This window comes from Chelonoidis abingdonii, chromosome 2 (assembly GCF_003597395.2).
Source record: "Chelonoidis abingdonii isolate Lonesome George chromosome 2, CheloAbing_2.0, whole genome shotgun sequence".
Taxonomy (NCBI): domain Eukaryota; kingdom Metazoa; phylum Chordata; order Testudines; family Testudinidae; genus Chelonoidis; species Chelonoidis abingdonii.
This window is the reverse complement of record NC_133770.1, coordinates 93,414,065-93,433,584: the sequence shown is the minus strand read 5'-3', so window position 1 is coordinate 93,433,584 and position 19,520 is coordinate 93,414,065. Positions and strand designations below refer to the sequence as shown.

At 39.8% G+C, this 19,520-nt stretch overlaps 1 protein-coding gene across 6 annotated transcripts in view; it reads right to left on the bottom strand.

The window, feature by feature from the left end:
* BBS9 (Bardet-Biedl syndrome 9) overlaps positions 1-19,520 on the bottom strand; it is a 498,766-nt gene that overhangs the window by 185,452 nt on the left and 293,794 nt on the right. For all 6 annotated transcript variants that reach the window (XM_075062584.1, XM_032778779.2, XM_032778787.2 and 3 more), the window contains one exon: positions 14,530-14,752. In XM_075062584.1, coding sequence (XP_074918685.1) covers positions 14,530-14,752 — 223 coding nt within the window. The remainder of the gene's footprint in view (positions 1-14,529; positions 14,753-19,520) is intronic.

Below are 19,520 nucleotides of genomic sequence, written 5' to 3'. Positions count from 1 at the left end.
GGGGGGATGGTTAATTTCTCCTTGTTTTAAGATCCAAGGGGTTTGGATCTGTGTTCACCAGGGAATTGGTGAAGCCTCTCAAGGCTGCCCAGGGAGGGGAAGGTTTTGGAGGAGGGACAAGAAGTGCTCTAGACACTAAAATTTCTGGATGGTGGCAGAGTTACCAGATCTAAGCTAATAATTAAGCTTAGAGTGTCCATGCAGGTCCCCACATTTATACCCTAAAGTTCAGAATGGGGAAGGAACCTTGACAACATATTATCTAAAAGTATTGGTAGAGGGACTATAACTTGGGTCTCCCACTTCCCAGTATCCAAACCACCATACTGTCACTCTCACTCTCTCTTTGGGAAGGTTAGTAACTTGTTTTTTGAGATGTGTTGCACATATCCATTCAACCATAGGTGACTCACAAGCAGTCCCAACTGGAGGTGGGTTCAGAGTTGATTTGAACAGGGACTTGTCCAAATTTAGTATTGTCTCTAGATCGTTGAGAGAGAGCACAGTGAGAGGCAACCAATGGCATGATGACAAGCTTGCGCTGTGCAAATGTCCAATATGGGCATACTAGCCAGAAAAGCTGCAAGGTCATTTAAGACCTAGTCGAATGACCAATATTCTACCCAACAGCTTCACATTAGCCAGATGGTAATACAGTGAATACAACTGGATATCCAAGATTAAATCCTTTGTGGGGAAAGAGGACTGCCCTTCATTCTGTCCGCAAATGTAATAAATAATTGAGAGGAAGACCTGAAAGGATTAGTCCATTCCAGAAAAACAGTAAAGTTCTTCTAATGTCCAGAGCATATAGTCTCTCCTCCCCCTCTTACCATGAGGCTTTGGGAAGAAAGTCAGAAGAAAATTGTTTGATTAATATGAAAAGTGAAGACAACTTTCGTAACCAAATGAGTTGGGTGAGGATGAAGGCAAACTTTGTCCTTGCAGAAAACCATATATGGAATATCTGATACTAGAGCCCTCAACTCCCCAACTCTTCTGCTGATGTAATGGCTACTAAAAATGCTACTTTTATTGAAAGGTACAACAAAGAGCAGGTGCTAGAGGCTCAAAAGACTCATCAGCTTTGTTAAGACTAGATTTAGGCTCGATGCTAGACTAGTGTTCTGCACCCATGGAAACAGCCTGTCCAAACCCGTTAAAAATCTTACAGCCATCAGGGTGGAAAAGAAAAAGCGGTTATCCACAAGTGAGCGAAATGCCAATATAGCCACTAGCTGTACTCTGATCAAGCTAATCCTTGATGTTTCAGAGACAGAAGATGTTTCTGTTCAGCATGTGCTGGACTAAGAACAGGGGAAACCCCTTTCAGTCTGGACCATTTAGTCAAGTAAGTAGTGCTAGCTGATTGTTTCCTACTATTCAGGAGCAGATCCTAAACTTCCCTAGAGCAGGACTTGTCCCCCAAAGTTAACCAGGAAGCCTCTAGGCCAGAGGTCTGCAACCTTCGGCACACGACACATCAGGATAAGCCACTGGTGGACTGCGAGACATTTTGTTTACGGTGACCATCCACAGGCATGGCCCTCTGCAGCTTTCAGTGGCTGTGGTTCGCCGTTCCTGGCCAATGGGAGCTGCGAGAAGTCAGAGACCATTGTGAACTGATAATAATATGACTGCTGATGGTGAATCTCAGAACTTTTCTGTGGCTCTGATGAATTTCCCCATAAAAGTAAGTGTCCTTTAAGTCAAGAGCAGCACACCAGTTCCTTAGCTCCAGGGAAGGCATAATGGAAGAAGCTAGAGTGACTATCCAGAATTTCAATTTTTTTTTAGGAACGTGTTTAGCTGTCTTAAATCTAAAATAGGCCTGGGATCCCCTTTTGCTTTCAGGATCAGGAAATATTAGGATTAAAACTTCTTTTCCTGAACAATGGAGGGACCTCTTCTATAGCTCCTAACAGGAGAAGTGATTCTCTCTCTTGTAGTAACACTGACTCATGAGAGAGGTCCCAGAAGAAGGATGGGGAAATTGAGGGAGTGGAAATAAATTGGAGTGCACCTCTCATTTCCACCATGCTTAGAACCCACTGACCTGCTGTGATGTGGACTCAAGCATGACAGAAGTAAAACAGGTTGTTTGCAAAAAATGGGGAAGAAAATAACTGGTAGTCTGCTGTTGAGCCACTCAACAAAATGAGCTCTTGGAGGATGCTGCCTGCCTTGATGAATTGGCAGCTGCAGAAGCAGAGGGTGGCAGTGGGTGTCTTTCATAACCTCTTCTCCTTGGCAGGTCCTGGGTTCGAGGGGCAACACAGGGATTGGTGAGGACAAAACATCATCCACTTCACTGCTGAGGTGGAAATGTCCAGAGATTTCAGTATTGCTCTAGATTCCTTGAGATTCTGCAGTCATGTTAATTTTTTCTAAGAGTGCTGGCCCTTCAAATGGGAGGTCCTGGACTATTTACTGCATCTTTAGAGGAAGCCCAGAAAAGCATAACCAAGATGAGTGCCTCATCATGATGGCTGAGGCCCTGCCAAGAACTGCAGAATCTGCTGCATCCAGACCCACCTATAGAGCTGTTCTGGCAACCAACTTGCCCTTCTTGACTGGAACGTCTGTTTTGCATTATATGGGAGCTTGCCTTTGAAACTGTAGTGTCCCAGCAAAGCTTGCTTGCTTGCTTGTGACAGAAAGCTGTAACACCCCTGTGAAATAAAGCTTCCTCCCAAACAAGTTCAGCTTCTTGGCCTCTTTGTTCTTTGGGGTTGATGCCTGGTCACCCTGTCAGACTCTCTCTTACTACTGCTGAGGGGGATGATTATAGAGGCACTTGAACTCATGAGTGGATTATAATACCTCCTCTCCATCCTTTTTGTAGTTGGCAGCAAGAAGCTGGGATCTGTCAAAGAAACTTGGTAGGCTCTAAAATAGAATAGTTATTAGGGAGAGCTATTCTAGCCAGGGTAGCAGATGCTATCGTGTTCACCAGCCTGTAGGATTTTTCCTGAACCTCCTCTGGGTGGATGGCCAGGGCCATAGCCATCCTCCTCAACATCCTCCTCCTCCTCTTCTTGAGAGCATGGTGGAGTCATATCTGTTGGTACTGATGAGGACGGTTCAGTCTCTGAAGAAAGGAGAGCCAGGGAGATCATCTGTGGTTTTCCCCTGGATGGTACTGTCTTTGTCCGTACTCTGATGGCTGAAGCAGCTGGACCTGCCCAGTTTAGAGGTGAAGCCACTAACACCACCATCTTGGGCACTGGAGATGGGTAAAAATCCTAACTGTTGGTCGCAGCGGCACCAAGAGGTTTAACAACTCTCTCACGGTCTCATATGTCTCAGGAGTAGCAAGGTCTCAAGGTAGCTAGGCTGAGGGTTACTGTTCGGTGACACTAAGATTTTATCATGGATATTTTTAGTAAAGTCACAGACAGCTCACAAGTAATAAAGAAAAATTCATTGAAGCCCACGACCTGTCTGTGACTTTTAGTAAAAATATCCATGACAAAATGGGAAGCTCAGCTAGGGGGTCCCCAAGCTGCCCACAGTGGCACTCAGAGCTCTGGGGGCCCTTACCACAGGGGGATTTCTGGAGCTTCAGGGTCTCCTCCTGCATGCGGCAGCTGGGAGCTGTGGGGTCCTCCCACCGCCCACGATGACTGGGAGCTCCCAGGGGATTCCATGAGTTCTGTGACCTCCATGATAAAATCATAGCCTTACTGTTAGGCATTCCCCTACTGCAGGAGTGGCAATGCTTGAACCCGGGAGAGCACGACATAACTCTGGTACCAGGGCCAGATCCACACAAACAACAAAATAATTTTTTTACCACACTAACTTAATTACTAAACCACACTAACTATACAGGACTACAATAGTTACTATTTGCACACTTGACTAAAGACTTGCAGAAGCAAGGAAAGGAAACTCCAACACCATCATGGGCAGCAGGAAGGAACGGCTCAATCATTTAGGTCTGCACAAGGTGTGTGAGGCAGCAGCAGGCACTCATATTGTTGCTGTAGGAAAATCTCTCCAACAACTGCGCACTGGAGCACACAAACACCTACAATGGAACGGACATGTGCAATTTATTCAAAGAGGATGTTACTTTCCTGTCTAAAAGTATTTCTCACCCAATGGTCAGTCCCTACAGCACTTATCCAGTCCAGAGAGATGGTACCCACTTTTTATAAGACATTGGCAGGGTATTTATACCATAATGGATAATATATTGTGCTTCTTCTTCTCTTACACAATCCCAGACTTTTTGTTTCTTTTTATTATCAGGGTGTCATTAACTTCAGTTCAGTCCTGAGGATCTCCTGTTCAGAGTCTTTTTGTCTTTGTAAATGTTCAGACTTTCATCTCCTCCAGACCATAAATACAAGACTAGGCCGGGTCAAATTATATTTATTTTTCACACTCTTGATGGAGTTAGTGGAGACCTGCCTCACCTAGATGACATGCTGCTTCTCCAACATATAGGAACATAATATTCTACATTTTACATATGTCTTACAATATTTCCTGCATAAACTTCTAGCAATAACCATGACAATCAGATATGTCTTAGCTTTCGTCAGAGGCCATACATGGCCCTCCACCTTTGATGAAGTATCAAGAAGGTGGTCAGACATAGGTGCAATATGCCTGTTTGAGCATGCCTTTATCAAAGTGAGCATAATATGTGAGATGGGGTAATGAAGAGTTGGAGAATTGAGGGAAGCAGAACATAATTGGGTAAAGAGGAACATAATTGAGGACACAAACTACAGAGAAGGGTGCAAAATTACACTCACTCGACAGAACCCTAGCCGGCTAACAAACTTGCTTACTTAACTCACTCTTCAAAACTTGTTAGCTATACCTGTGGCATATGAGCTACTTAAATTGAAGTTAGTTGACAAGAGACTTCTTAACTCCAGGCCTAGATGTACTGAAGAGCAGCTAAGCCAGCAATCCACAAATGAAGGGGTGACTTCTAAGAAATGAAATTACCTTTATTCCACTTAAGGGATATAATTTTCTTTGCATACTAAACCTATAGGATAATCCCCAAATGAGGTAATTTAAACACTACTAGCCAAGAGAACCTAAGAGAGAGTTACCTGACTGTTGGATTCTCCCAGAGAAAAGATAAAGGTGCTCTGACTTCAGATCTCAAAGAGAATGGGACTCTACCTTTCTAACTACATTTTCCAATTTCTAACTGTACTACCAAAATGATCCATATTATTTTCATGCTTCCTCTACTGCGTTCTAGCTTTGTTAGTAGAGTAAATTAAATGCTCCACAGAGTGGATAAAAATCAAATATTTTTTTTAAAAAGAAATACAAAAATCAGTTTTTTTTATTTAAATCACTTTTTTTGGTAAAATGCTTTTTGAGGAAAAACACTTATCTAAAGATAGTTTTAATTAAGATAAATTACAGCTCAAAGATATCGCATCACAGAATAGGGATTATAAATTCTAATTCTATAGTATGAGACAATATATTCATGTAATGTTTAAGAAAAGTTTTGTAAATGAGTTCCAATAGCCATGGATTGGGAACCCAATCTTATGGGGTTCCAGGGGCTTCTGTATAGATTATTTAGGTTAATCCTTCTAGATACCCAATGAGACTCTGTGCTCGGTCTAGAAGATACCATCAGATATGTTTAGTTTTGCAGTTCTCAAACTGGATTTGTGTCTCCAGAAATAACATGCTTGTTAACAGGAAAAATGTTTTTAAATAAACAACATATAGGGGTAAGAAATAACAGACCTCAACCCTACTGTCCTCTGAAAATTTGTGTACATAGAGTCACTCCCTTAGCTCTCTCTAAAAGTGCAAAGTTTCAAAAAGTTCAATGAAGATTGTTGGGGGTGGAATAGATCTGGACAAGGAGAAAAAATCTGAAGATAAATGTGAGAAGGGAGGGACGGCAGTAGAAACAAAAGTGAAACTGTTTGAGCAGCATGTTACAGAAGTCTTGAGGTCTTTCTGAGTACGGCCTTCATTGATTTGAGATCTACCATGCCATCCTCTCACTAGAAGGGAAAACCTATGATGGCACTAGGCCATAAAAGAGACCCAGTTTGGGAATATTTTAATGAAGTTAAGACAGGCATGAGTGCAAAATGCAAACAGCGCAACAAAGAAATGCAACGCCTGGTTGCCCGAATGAAACAACATCATGAGAAGTGTTCCTTCTCAGGAGGAAGCTGTGTTGAACATGATGAAAGGAACATTTCTGAACATGCAGGATCTTCAGGCTGGTAACAACAAACAAGAATGCATTTTTATGTAGAAATCCATGAGTAAATCAAGTCTTCCTGACTAGTGATTGAAATCATGATTTAAATCAATTTGATTCAACTCAAATCCACCTTGATGCTCCAGCTACAATCCTTTTTGACTGCATTATGTTTCAAGAGAGTTTGTTCTTGGCACACCTTGTGAAGGCCAAAACAAGTTCAATACCAGAGATCTGCTAGTCCTGAATAGGTGAGACAAACTAGGATAGTTTGAAGAGCAGTTACAATGTTGTTTTAAGCTCACCGCATGCCAAAGGATTTTGGAAGTAAGAGAAGCTGACAGTACCAGTGGAGTCAGGCATAGTGCAGAGAAGCGCTGTGCAACTTCTTCTCACAGCTGTACAAAACACTTCTAACTTGACTCTTAAACTTATATGTCCAGAGGTGAATGAGCGACAAAAATATGTAACAGGTAAAATGTAAACATATACATTTTCAGATCATACACAGATGTGTGTGTATATTCTAAACATTTAATCCAACAAAAGAGAAGGCATGAGAACTTTTCAGTATAGTATAGTATGAATCAAAATCTATTTAATATAGTTATCAGATGCTAGAGCAAAAATTAGTTGTCTTATCTTTATTTTTTTAAGTATAAAAGCACCACTATATGTATCAGCTGATTGTACAAGACAGAATAGGTTTTGGTACTTTACCATGTACTGAAGATTACATCTCTCTTCCATGGGAAACCTCAAGATTCTCTCTTGGCAAAGCTATATGATTTAAAGGATGCTGGAAACAAAGATGAGTTAGAGTTTCCATTGTAATGTTTTAAGTAAGTGAGCTACTTGAGCAGGGTCCAAAGAACTGTAAAATGTTATATTCCAAGCTGTTTGAAAGTAAACATGGCACAAAAGGTTTTCTAATCTTCTTATGATATTGACCCTGATCACAGTCATCATACCCTTAAATGAGTTATTAGTACTTTATTTGCCAACTTCAGATTTAAGATACTGATCCAATGCTAACGTTCTCCAGGGTCTGAAGTACTTAAGTTTTCTTGGAGTTAAATGTGAGGCTGAGTTGGTTGTAGGCCTCAGAGAAAGTACTGACTATTTTTTGAAGATCTTATGAGTGGGCACACAGGGCACAGTCATCCGCACATTGGAGTTCAAAGACTGATTTAGTGATAGTCTGTCACAGAAAGCTTACACTGACAAAGAAATTCAACACTGCCTTCAATGCACCATGCAGTTTTTGGATGCTTGAGAAAAGATGTCTTCGAAGATCGTGATATCAAGAATAAAACCAAGCTTCTTGTGTACCAGGCCATTATTATTCCTGCTCTCTTGTATGGTGCCGTAACCTGAGACACATACAATAGAAAAGTGAGGGGTGGCTTTCGGTCTCTGTGACCCCTGGCCAGTGGAGTTAACAATTGTGACCAGAACAGTCCCTGTTGCAGAGAATAGGGCATTGTGGAACAGCTGCTGGAGGAGTTTTAGGGTTGACAGAGGTCAGACAATGTCTACACTCACACTGCATCAACCTCAGTAAGTTAACCAGGGCTCCATGCTGTTCAGGGAGGTGGTTTTACTGTGCCATAAAAGAGTGGTTATGTCATTTGCAGACAAATCTCAGTGCAGATACATGCATAAATCTGTCATCAAAAGTTAATTTATGTCAACCTAACTTTGCAGTGTAGACCAGGCCTTAAATTCCTAAATACCTTTGAAAATGTGACTCAAGAACCTAAAATCACTTAGGAGCTTTTTGCAAAAGTTACCCTCTGTTTTATTCAACAAGATGATAAAGATGGACAAGCATTAAGAAATAACAGATGAAAATTTGCCTAGATTGAAATCATTAGGAGTTTTGACATTGCCTGCAATGTACCAGGATTTCATCCATCATGTATATTTCAGCCTCCTTACATGCAAAATCCTTATATTATACACTGTCACTGGCAAGTCTAACAATGTATATTTTAGTATAGTTTTGTGAACAAAATTGTAAATCCTGTTTTTCTTTAACTAGATATAGTAGACATAATTTTTAAAGATTATTTATTACATTAATCTTTAGCATATTCCAACACACTTTAAGAACCAGAACTGCTTAGAATGGGATATGAATCAAAGAGATGACAACCTATCCCTGGAAAAAAAATATACTGTAGTCTAATGTAAATTTGCCAGAAGCATTTAATGTGTAAATTGAATGAACTGATTAAAAAAATCTGGACTGATAACAGTACATATCAACATGACAGCAGCATTGATATTAGTTAAGAGGAGAAATCCAATGGGTACACAAAAAAAGAGTTTGTTAGAAGAAAACAGCCAATCAGGTCTTAGCTAGAATGTATGTGGTACAGCAGAAGTAGAACTATATTTCTGCATGCCCACAGCAGAGAGCAAACCACAAAGGAACTGATACATCAGATCCCATACTGCAAATATAAACCATTTACCGGGGTGGAGAAGGAGGGTTCTTTTAAACATTATTTCTTAAAGAAGAAGTGATAAACTGAAGAAACTGGGGAGGCTAAGTTATAAAAGAAAAAAATGTTTGGCATTCATTTTTTCCAGAAAACATGTGGAAAAGATTTTAAAGGGGAATTAGATTTCATACTGGGACCAGGTATCTTGGGAGATAAGCAATCTTTATTTGGGTCAGATGCCTGGCTTTAAGAACAGATTAGCACTCTTAGATGCTTCTCAGAACCCATGTAGAATACAACATAAAAATATAAATGCACATTGATGCGGCAATAACACTTCAGATAGAAAAGAGGTCCTCAGATTGTGGTCTGTGGAGTACTTGTTAGTAGTCCACAAAGAATTGGTTGGCCTACGGTGGTGGCTTCTCTGCCTTATTTGAAACTGCTAAACAGCTTTAAAATAAAAATAAAACAACATTAAATAGTTTTTAATATTACTTTTCCAGGTAAACAACTGCAAGAGTTCCCGCCGAGATGTTCTACAATCATAAATGGGAGCAGGCAGTCTGTGCAATTGTGAATGGGAGGGATGGTGATCCATGAGGCAACCTACATTTAAATAGGTCTACACTACAGAAAAAGTCTGAAAACACTTTAGTTATATGTTATCCAGAAGTCTGTTCCTTTCATCGAAAGATAAAGATGGAAGAACCATTCATCTATGATTAAAGAAATTAAAGAAAACCACTAGCAAGTTATATTTTAAGATACCTGTTATAACTATGGAAAGATGTATAAAGATGAAACTACTATAAATCTATAATACATACTGTTAAATTTTCAGTCTTGAAGAGTCCACAGTCTGTTGATCAAATACCCTAGGAAAAGGGTAAAACCTCACACCTGGCACAAGTGCAATTCGATAGACCACTGGTTCCCAGACTTGTTCTGCCGCTTGTGCATGGAAAGCCCCTGGCAGGCTAGGACGGTTTGTTTACCTGCCGCATCCACAGGTCTGGCCGATCGCGGCTCCCACTGGCTGTGGTTTGCTGCTCCGGGCCAATAAGAGCTGCTAGAAGCAGCGGCCAGTATGTCCCTTGGCCTGCGTCGCTTCCAGCAGCTCCCATTGGCCTGGATCAGTGAACCGCAGCCACTGGGAGCCGCAATAGGCCAAACGTGCAAACGCAGCAGGTAAGCAAACAATCCCAGCCCACCAGGGGCTTTCCCTGCACAAGCGGCGGAACAAGTTTGGGTAACCACTGCCGTAGACTTCAATGAAGTTACATTCACACTAGCTGACTTCCAGTTTCAGTGAATAATTTATAAAGTGCTCCAGCCGTGTCAAATTGAATAATAAAATCAAGTTACTACACAACACAAAGGAGAAAAATACTTGATGGAAAAATAAAACGAAATCAAAACAAAAAAGAAAGGGAGGAAAAGGATGGTCCTAGTCAAAAACAAAAATAATCCGCTCACCTTTAATAGCAAATAGTTTAAAGATTATTTTTTATGGGGAAAGTTGAATTGAAGCAAATGTATTTTGGAAGATTTCTACATATTAGGGACTACTACCGCAAAGGCAGGATCACCAACCAAAAAGAAGTCATGGTGGTGGGTGGTATGAGATTGTAAATACAGCTCCTATCAGAATGAGGCCCAAAGAGGTCTTCACTACAGGCACAGCTGACAGTGCTTAGGACTTTAAAAACCAGCACTGCAAAATACATTAGCATTATAAGGCACTTGAAAAGCTACAAAATGTATTCACTGTAAGTAACCTGGATTTATACTGTAAATTCTCCCACCCACTAAACTTCGTGCATAACAACTTGGGTGGCCTACACCACTTTTCAACAGAACCTCTCTGGCCCTGACCCATACAAAGGATTGGCACTGTTCCCCAAACCCTTCAGCTTCCTTCTAGCTCAGCTGTTTAGGCTTTGCCAAAGCCAACAAAGTGCAAGATGCAGCCTGATGTGACTTGCAATCTCTATAACCACATGGGAGAATGGTTTCTGAGCACTTTTTGCCCTAAGTGCTTGACATACTAAGTCTTTCAAACAAACCATTTTTCCCCAACTTCATTCTGTCTATTTTATTAATTATCTGACATTAAACCTCCATAACTCCATTAATTGAGCTCTTCAAGGTAGTCTGTTTTGAAGGCTTATGTATTTATTTATTCCAGTAAGACTTCTTTAAGGGAACTACATGCTGACATAGTTCAAGAATAGTATTGTTGGGAAATTAATATACACATTTCACATATACACACACCACATATGTTGAGGTGATATCCAATAAATAAACTGCACAACTATATAATAAATTGAATTTTATGCACTTTTGCCTATCTCACCTGTGCTCCGCCCACTAATTCATCTCCATTCCAAATCTCTGAGCAGTGTCAAAGAACCAACATGCAAAAAAAATAAAACAACCTGTGTGACAAAAAAAATTCTATTTTTACCTGCCTCCCAAAATGTAAAACCCCTTCTCCAACTCTCTGCCCACCCAAAAAACATACCCTGAGCCAAGCCTCAGGATAGTTAATATTCCATCCTATACTGGTGACCTTTTAAAAGTCAGATTAAAAAATGGATTTTCCAGTTTCCCCATTGTCAACTGAGACATATAGTAATTACTTCCAGGCATGATACAACCCAGGGCCTTAAGGCATATTAAGCAATATTATTGTGTATGGAAAAACTATTTTAGATAGTTTATATATTTACAATTTTCCTCCAAGGCCTCCATACAGGAGAATTCATGATAACTAATGAAGTCTGACTCTTCAAGCAGATGGCTATGAAAGTATCAGTACTTTATTTTAAGTTATCTGTGACATTTATAAAACAGTTACTCTTTGAAATATACAGTATGTGTAGTAGAGAAGGCATAATTGTATGATATTTTCATAGCTGATTTTATGAGCACTTATTTAGAATTACCTCTCTACATCATTCATGAGCAATGAGGAAATCCCATTTTCATGCAGATTAAGCCTTTTACCACACCAGATTGCATTTTTTCCATAATTATTATTACTTGATATTCATATTACAGTAACCAAAGTCCTCAATCAAAATCAAGGCTCTATTGTGCAACTTGATCAAACACTTTCAAGGACATGTTCCCTGTCTCAAAGAGCTATTTATATCTATACAGACATCTATAGATTTAGTGTACACATATATGTTTGACATTCCACACGACATGGAATAACTTTGAATGAATGCCCAATATTACAAAACAAAATGATAGGATATCCACAAAGATTAATTAATTAATTATTATTATTATATCAAGGTAGGGCCCAAACTGAACTATACACTTTTCGATCAAAGGGAAAAACAGTGGTTGCCATGAAGAATTTACAAACTACAAAAATAAAGACAAATGAACAGGGATTCCACTGTGGGTGGGAGTGGGGAAGGAGGAGGAGATTACAACATGCAAACTAAGAATTCAAGGTGATGATAGGCACACATCTTAACAATTACGATTGTTGGTTTTTCTTCGAAGTTTATACACTCTAAATTCCACTCCTCAACATCCTCCTTTCACCCATTGAACCACCTCACCAACCCCTCTACCTGAGAGCCCCAGCTTCAAATGCAGCAACCTTACATCCCTCACTCCTAATATATGATCCCCTCCCATCCTGACAGGCCACAATATGGCCCTATACCTTACTGAAAGCAAGTGAGCGGCCCTTATTCAACAACATTCCACAAAGTTCTTAAATTATGCACATTAAAGATCTTATTAAATGTACAGACTCTCCTCATCTTCCATGGGCTTTAGATCATATCCTAGAAGTTTCTAGTAGCAGTTTGGATGCTTAGAATTAGAAAGTTCCATACTTAACTGATTCATCTACTCCACAAGTTCCACCTTAACCAGAAAACCGTCCTCCTACTAGCATTCCCCCAATATTATTTCATCCCGATCAGGCTTCAATCTTCAAATCAGATCATTAAAACTTGCCTAACAATCTGAGTTTCTGATTAATTTGAACTCAGAAACATTAGGTTAGACTGATCCTGTGCCTAAATTAAGATTTTTCTAGCACTTACATCAATAGAGCTGTCTTTAACTTTTCACTATTACTCTGACAGGTGTAACTGTTAAGGGTCAAATGAAAACTCATTCAGCAAGAGCTGCAGCAGTGATAGTAACAGGCATTCATTCTGTTACTAAGATTCCAAGAATATAACAGGATCAGTGATGGAAGACAGCCTCATGTGGGCTTCGGCACTGAATAATGTCTCAATGATGCTTGTTATGAAATTGGTGTTAATAGCCCGACACTGGGAGTCTCAGAAGCTAAGGGATCACTGACCCTGTGGAAGTAAATGGGTGTGATAAATGCTCAACTGAAGCACTTAGTGTAGTAAAAATGACTGCAGACAAAAGAAGGGGCTTGATGGCTGGAGCCACCTGACAAGATCCTACAGCTCCCAGGGGACAATGGAGCTAATGGCTTTTTTAACATTTTAAATCCAGGACCTGAAAAAAATATTCTGTGGGAGCTCACAGGAGAGTCTGACTTTTCCTGTGAGTCTGTTTGGGTCTCTGGAGAAGGAGAAAGGTAGAAAACTGCTTCTTCTGACAGGGCAAAGATCCTATCCCAAAGGCTTCTATGAACAAGAGTTGCCTGGATACAGTTTTGTTCCTATCACTGTCCAGAGAAACAGGACACACACATACGCATGTACACACACACTGTACATAAATGAATTACACTAAGAAAATACCCTGACTCCTTGTCACCGATTTCTCATCCAAACGGAAACCATCCTGCAACACCCAAGGATTTGGAGCAATCAAATTTTTGAATTGCTCCGCTTCGGTTCCGCTCCAGCTCTGGGCAAAAACCTACTAGTCCACGCTCCAGCTCCAGGCTCTGCTCCAAAGCCCTGGCAATACCCTGAATTTCATCTTCCACTTACCCAAAGGAGGAAACACTCCTTTAAAACAGTCTAAATTTGTGTTATATTGATTGCATTCATATAGGGCTGTTGGCTTATTTTTCCAGCTCAGAAAGGACTAATGGCAGACCTAAAAGTTTGATCATGCCCTTCTTTCAAGACACAGTTTCAAGAATAAAACAGTTAAATGTAAGTTCCATATGTACACTTGGCCTTTCCCCTGACCCAGGTCTCAGTTTCTGAGGTAAATGAACCTCTAACCCATTTACAGCCTCCTTGAGGGTACCCCAATTAGGTCTTAGATCTCTAGCCATCACCTTTCTCCATCCCCCAACTCTCTTCCCCTAGACCAGGTGATTTAGGCTATTCTGCAATTCACTGTGATAACCCCAGCAGGTCTTTAGTTCAGCACCTGCCATCCTGTCCTCCCAGGGGAAATGACAGGGTTAACTAGTGAACAGACAGTATGCACAAAGAAAAGTATTACTTATTCAGAATGAAAGCACTATAGGAAAAACAGATCATAATGCAACAAACAAGCTTACTACACGCATCCTTAGCAGGCATCATCATCTTCCACATGGAGAACCTGGTAATTTTCAAAGTACTTTAAATATGGTAGCGACTGATCAAATTTAGAACAACTTTAGCTTGAAATAGTTTTATTCTCTAATCCACTATTTATTAGTTAGAAGAAAAACATAATGGATCATATTATATTTAATACCACAGAAAAAGAAAACATATTGTTCTAAAAACACATGGCATCAAAATTCCAGAATATTTATTCAGAGGTTATCCTGGAATTTCTGAGAGGAAAAGGAAAGGCATTTCTCCTGGCCTGTCTCATTTCAGTGTAAAATAAACTCCAAAACTAATCAAAGGTACATTCTTTTTAGTTTTGAATGAAGAACATGCAGTAATATCTTACCTGGCATGACCATAGTTTGCTGAATATTTGTGTCTGTACCTAAACATAGGCGACCACCTTTGGCCAATCTATCACAGAGCAAGGTGATGTGTTTCTTCAGCCTGATAGTATCTTTGGGTATACTCAACTGACTGGTGAGAGTCAGGATCTGTTCTTTAGAGCTCTTGGACAGACATGTTCTCAGCAAATGAGAGATAGCAGCATCCACGCTTTCTTCCCAACCCTGGGTGAAGGAAAAAGGAACTAGATAAAATGAAAAAAAATCCTCTTCCTGATTTTAAACATACTGACAAATATATAAAACTCAAAATGATAAAGAAAAGTTTTAGACAATACTGATACACAAAATAGAGTTTGAACTACCATGAAAACAGAATTTTCAAAGTTTGTGGAAATCAAAAAATAACTAGTAAAACTGATAAAAATGAAATTTATCTCAAACACTAAAACTAAATGGGGTCAAAAAGAGAAATAAAGGAAAATTATGAGGATGGTCAAACTGAATATTCATTAAATGATAAAAATCACAATTTACTGTAAGCAAAATTTAGAAACAGATCTAGAAGAAATTATACGTAAACACAAATGTTACAATATTTACCAAAAAAAATGGAGAGGGCCGAGCTGTGGTCACCTAGTTATTTTGTTTTTGGAATTACCAGCTAATATTCCACAAATATAGGAGGAAACAACAATAGCAGGAACAACATGGTCAATGGGAAAGTATATTCATAGCTATCCCACTGATCCTCCCCTCCAAGGAAAAGTCATTTAATTCTTTAGTGTTGAAGTGTTAAAGTTTTAAAAGAATTTGCTTAGTAGCATGGCCTAAATGATTCTGGAGCGAATTCTGCCCTGCGTTGTACCCAAACAATCCTACGTATTCAAAGGATTGCATGAGTAAAACCAAGGGCTGAATTTGTTTCAAAACCACATCAGGGTTTTCTGACCAGATTTCCTTTGCATGAACAGTGACAAAAATAATGATTTCTTTGACTAAAAATATTATGAGGGGAGAATGTGCAACCACTGATATAGCTTCTTGGAAATTAAATAAGATATTAGAGCTTTCAAACTCATAGTGAAAATCTATTCTATCAAAACTCTTTCCTCTCTGACCCATAGATTGGGCACTGAAATCTAATCACAGGTGGGATAGAAAAAGCACTAAAGCCAGCCCCTCCAGAGATGCTACAAACATGACAAATTATAGAACAAAATGTTATACATTTTGAGAATTCACTAGAAGACAAAGATGTCCATAGTTTTATTCTTGTCAAGTGTGCATCTTTCTCTACATCACCAAAGTTTCTAAATTTTTCTAAATTTTAGACTGGTTCAATGAAAATCTTGGGAAGGTCCTAAACATATCACCAGCTTCTTCTAAGCCCAAGCATTATTAACTGGGGTAAGGGTCCAGATCCTGATCTGGTGTCCATTTATAGTAACTGAGGATAGGGCCCCAGTATTCCCCTCCAAATAAGTTATAAAAATACAAGCAAAAAGAATCATTTAAATCTGGCCTTGGCTACACTTGAGAGTTACAGCGCTGTTAGTGGCTTTATAGTGCTGTAACTCACTCCCCGTCCACACCGGCAAGGCACGTACAGTGCTGTATCTCCCTGGCTACAGTGCTGCTTGTACTCCATTTCCCCAAAAGGAATAAAGAGTATAGCACTGCTGCTGCAGTGCTGGGGTGCCAGTGTAAACAGGGAATAATCTTAGTACGCTGTAACTGACCTCCGGATGCTTCCCATAATCCTTTTAAGTAAAGATAACTCTCTTTGTTTTGTTGTGAACTCTGGGCTCCCGAAGCTGCTTATCAAAAAAACAAACACAGCTCCTGTTTGCTGTGAATGAGCAGAGGCAGGCAGGCTCCCTTTGGAAAGCCCACAGCTAGTGTTTGCTTGAAGAGAGGGGAAGGGAGGGTGCTTGAGGAGAGAAGCAGCACGGTGTGTGGGAGGGGGGAAGGGGTCCATTTCGGGGAGGCTGCTTATCTGGTCTGTGAGAAAAAAAAACAGCTGTTCTTTGCTTTCAGTGAGTGAGAGAGGGGTGGGGGAGGGGGTCGGAACTTGCAAGGCAGCTGCTGACACAGTGTCGGCTCCAAAAATCCACTCACTCTCTCCCTCACGCTCCATGTCACACTCCACCCCACCACCCTCTTTTGAAAAGCACATTGCAGCCACTTGAATGCTGGGATAGCTGCCCATAATGCACCACTCCCAATGCCGCTGCAGATGCTGCAAATGTGGCCACAACAGTGCACTGGTAGCTGTGAGTGTGGACAGACTGCAGCGCTTTCCCTACTCAGCTGTACAAAGACAGGTTTAACTCCCAGCGCTGTACAGCTGCAAGTGTAGCCATACCCTAAGAAAACCAAAACACAAACTAACTAAAGTCAGGAAATGAAAAGTGGCTAGCATTCTCTCCTTAGCTCACATACGTATGTTTTATTTTATCTCACAACCTTAATAATTTGTAAATCTAGTTTTTGTATTTAATTTCCATGTAAATCTGGTGTTCAATAGACCATAAAACCACTCTTTCCAATTCAAGTACTGTTGACCTAATAAGTCAAGTCAACTCCAAAAGACCCTTTATGATTGGCAAAGGAATAGGAAAACTACCTCTAAATGAAACGTCTCTATGGAATTGTTGTTCAGGTAATTTTGTACAATTAAGAATTAATTGTCTTGAATAATACAGTATATGTTAGCAACTTTTATTACTGAAAGAGCGGGGAGGACTAAGGAAGTGGGAATACGCCACCATGTATGGGCTGAAAAGCAATTAAGGTCTGAAAGGAAAAAGTGTGCTATACTACTATATATAAATATCCCACATAAATATCAACACTCAGGCTCATAACACAGAACTCTGATTTTTTTAATAACTTATATGTTTGAGAACTGACAGCAAACACTTATGTTAGGCCGGTCAGATGCGGGCAGTCTATTATCCTCCAGAAAACATTGCCAGATCTGCAATTCTTCCACAGTTGTTACAGCAGAATCACAAAGGCGGCATTGTTGAGAGGCTTAGGCACAGCATACAAATTCTTCATATCATCATCTGAAACAGGCGTATCAGGAAGACACAATTTATAGAATATAATTTGTTCCAGACTTGCTCAAACAAACAATGCTACTGAGCTTCCTCTGATTTGTAGCCAAAAGGGAAAAGTTTGTCTTCATCCTTTTGCTTCTGTGCCCAGATATAATAATAAGCTCATTTGGAAAATAGGTAAAATAACGCTTTTATACTTTTTAGATATAGCAGAGATACAAATCTAGAATTTGGAGATTTAATATGGATCTGTGACAATATGCAGGACTGTGAGCACATAAATCAATAAATTACTCTCATTAATATATGTTATTACACAGCTCATGGCCCCCATGTAAACCATCAGGTAATTTCTATGTGTGAAAGTTAATGAACTGTGGATCTCTTTTTGGCATGGCGGTGGATCCTGGATGTATAACCTTTGGATGACATCAAGGCCTTCCCACTCTCTTAACATGGTGGAAGATCTAAAATGATGCTTTCTCTTAGGTAGATGATTATCCTTCTGTATTCCAAAAGTCTAGGAAATAAAACAGAATCCTCTCCAGACAGGAGCATGGACTAGCTGGTGAGACATTTCAAACCTCTGTTGTCCATGATCATCAACGTTCAAACACTCCTAGATGCCTCCTGCCTGTATAGACATTACTCACAGATCACTATAATGTATTCAGTGCTATGAGAGGAAGTTAGGTAGCTGCTGTGCTGGAGTTCCAGTGCAGAAGCTATTCAGCACATCATACGGAGTTTCTATATGGACCAAGACTGAGGCTTAAGAAAGCACCTTACATTCAAAACTTGTAAATTGGCCTAACTTTCAAAAGCACTTAGCACCCAACAGCTCCTGTAGAGTTTAATGAGGCAGAATTTCTGGCACATGGAGGTGAGCAGCATTGTTGTGCTCCAAAGGTACCCTAGCAATAGGGCTGAACTGCCTTCTGCATCCACATAGACGAGATCCAGCTGATAAGTGACAGATTGAAGGAGATATGATGACCCAGCATATCTCATATGACTTTTATCAAAAAACCTCCTAATAAAGATACTTTATTTACGATCCATACTACATACATTTAACATGAAAATTAAAAGAACCTACATGTGTTGCTTTTAATTGCTAATCTTAAAGGTGGTTATCAAAAAAGTGGCTAACTGGAAACTAAGAGTTTCAGCTGAGTTTATGCAGACAACCATAAGTAAATAGTGACAATAAATCACCCATCCCATACTATTTAATGCTGTATTTAACTATTTGTTTTTACCAGTGCTTCAGATCGGATCTAAAGGTTTCAGCTTTATTAACAGATTTCAGAGTAGCAGCCGTGTTAGTCTGTATCCGCAAAAAGAACAGGAGTACTTTGGCACCTTAGAGACTAAAAAATTTATTTCAGCATAAGCTTTCGTGGGCTACAGCTAATAACTTTATTAAGATCATTCAGACTATCCTAATCAGCAAAGCCAAGCTCAGACCACAGCTACTAATAATCTCCTTTAGAGATAGAGTCTGTTTTCACTGAACATACCTCTTACTCATAAAAATATCTCATTAAAACCTTCAGACATACATCGTTTTGTGAGAATCCTACTACTGCATATGCTTTCAGTTCATAGTTTGAGCCACCCTCATTTACCCATCAGGATTACACTTGTCACTCCCAGATTCATAAGAACTTCTCATAAGGGCACAAGCATCTGGTGACATGGGCCTAAAGAGGCAATATTCAAAACATTCCTCTCCAATGTGAATGAGAGGGATGCCAGGTGATGTTTAGGTCAGCCCCAAGCCTCAGACATTTGGGCACCACACAAGGCAAAGGATACATTTTAAAAAAAAAACAACCACTCTATATTTATTTAGTTATTTCAAGAGAGATAAGCAATAATAAAATGAAACTCCCATCCTCGGGTATGCCCCAGTCTTGCAG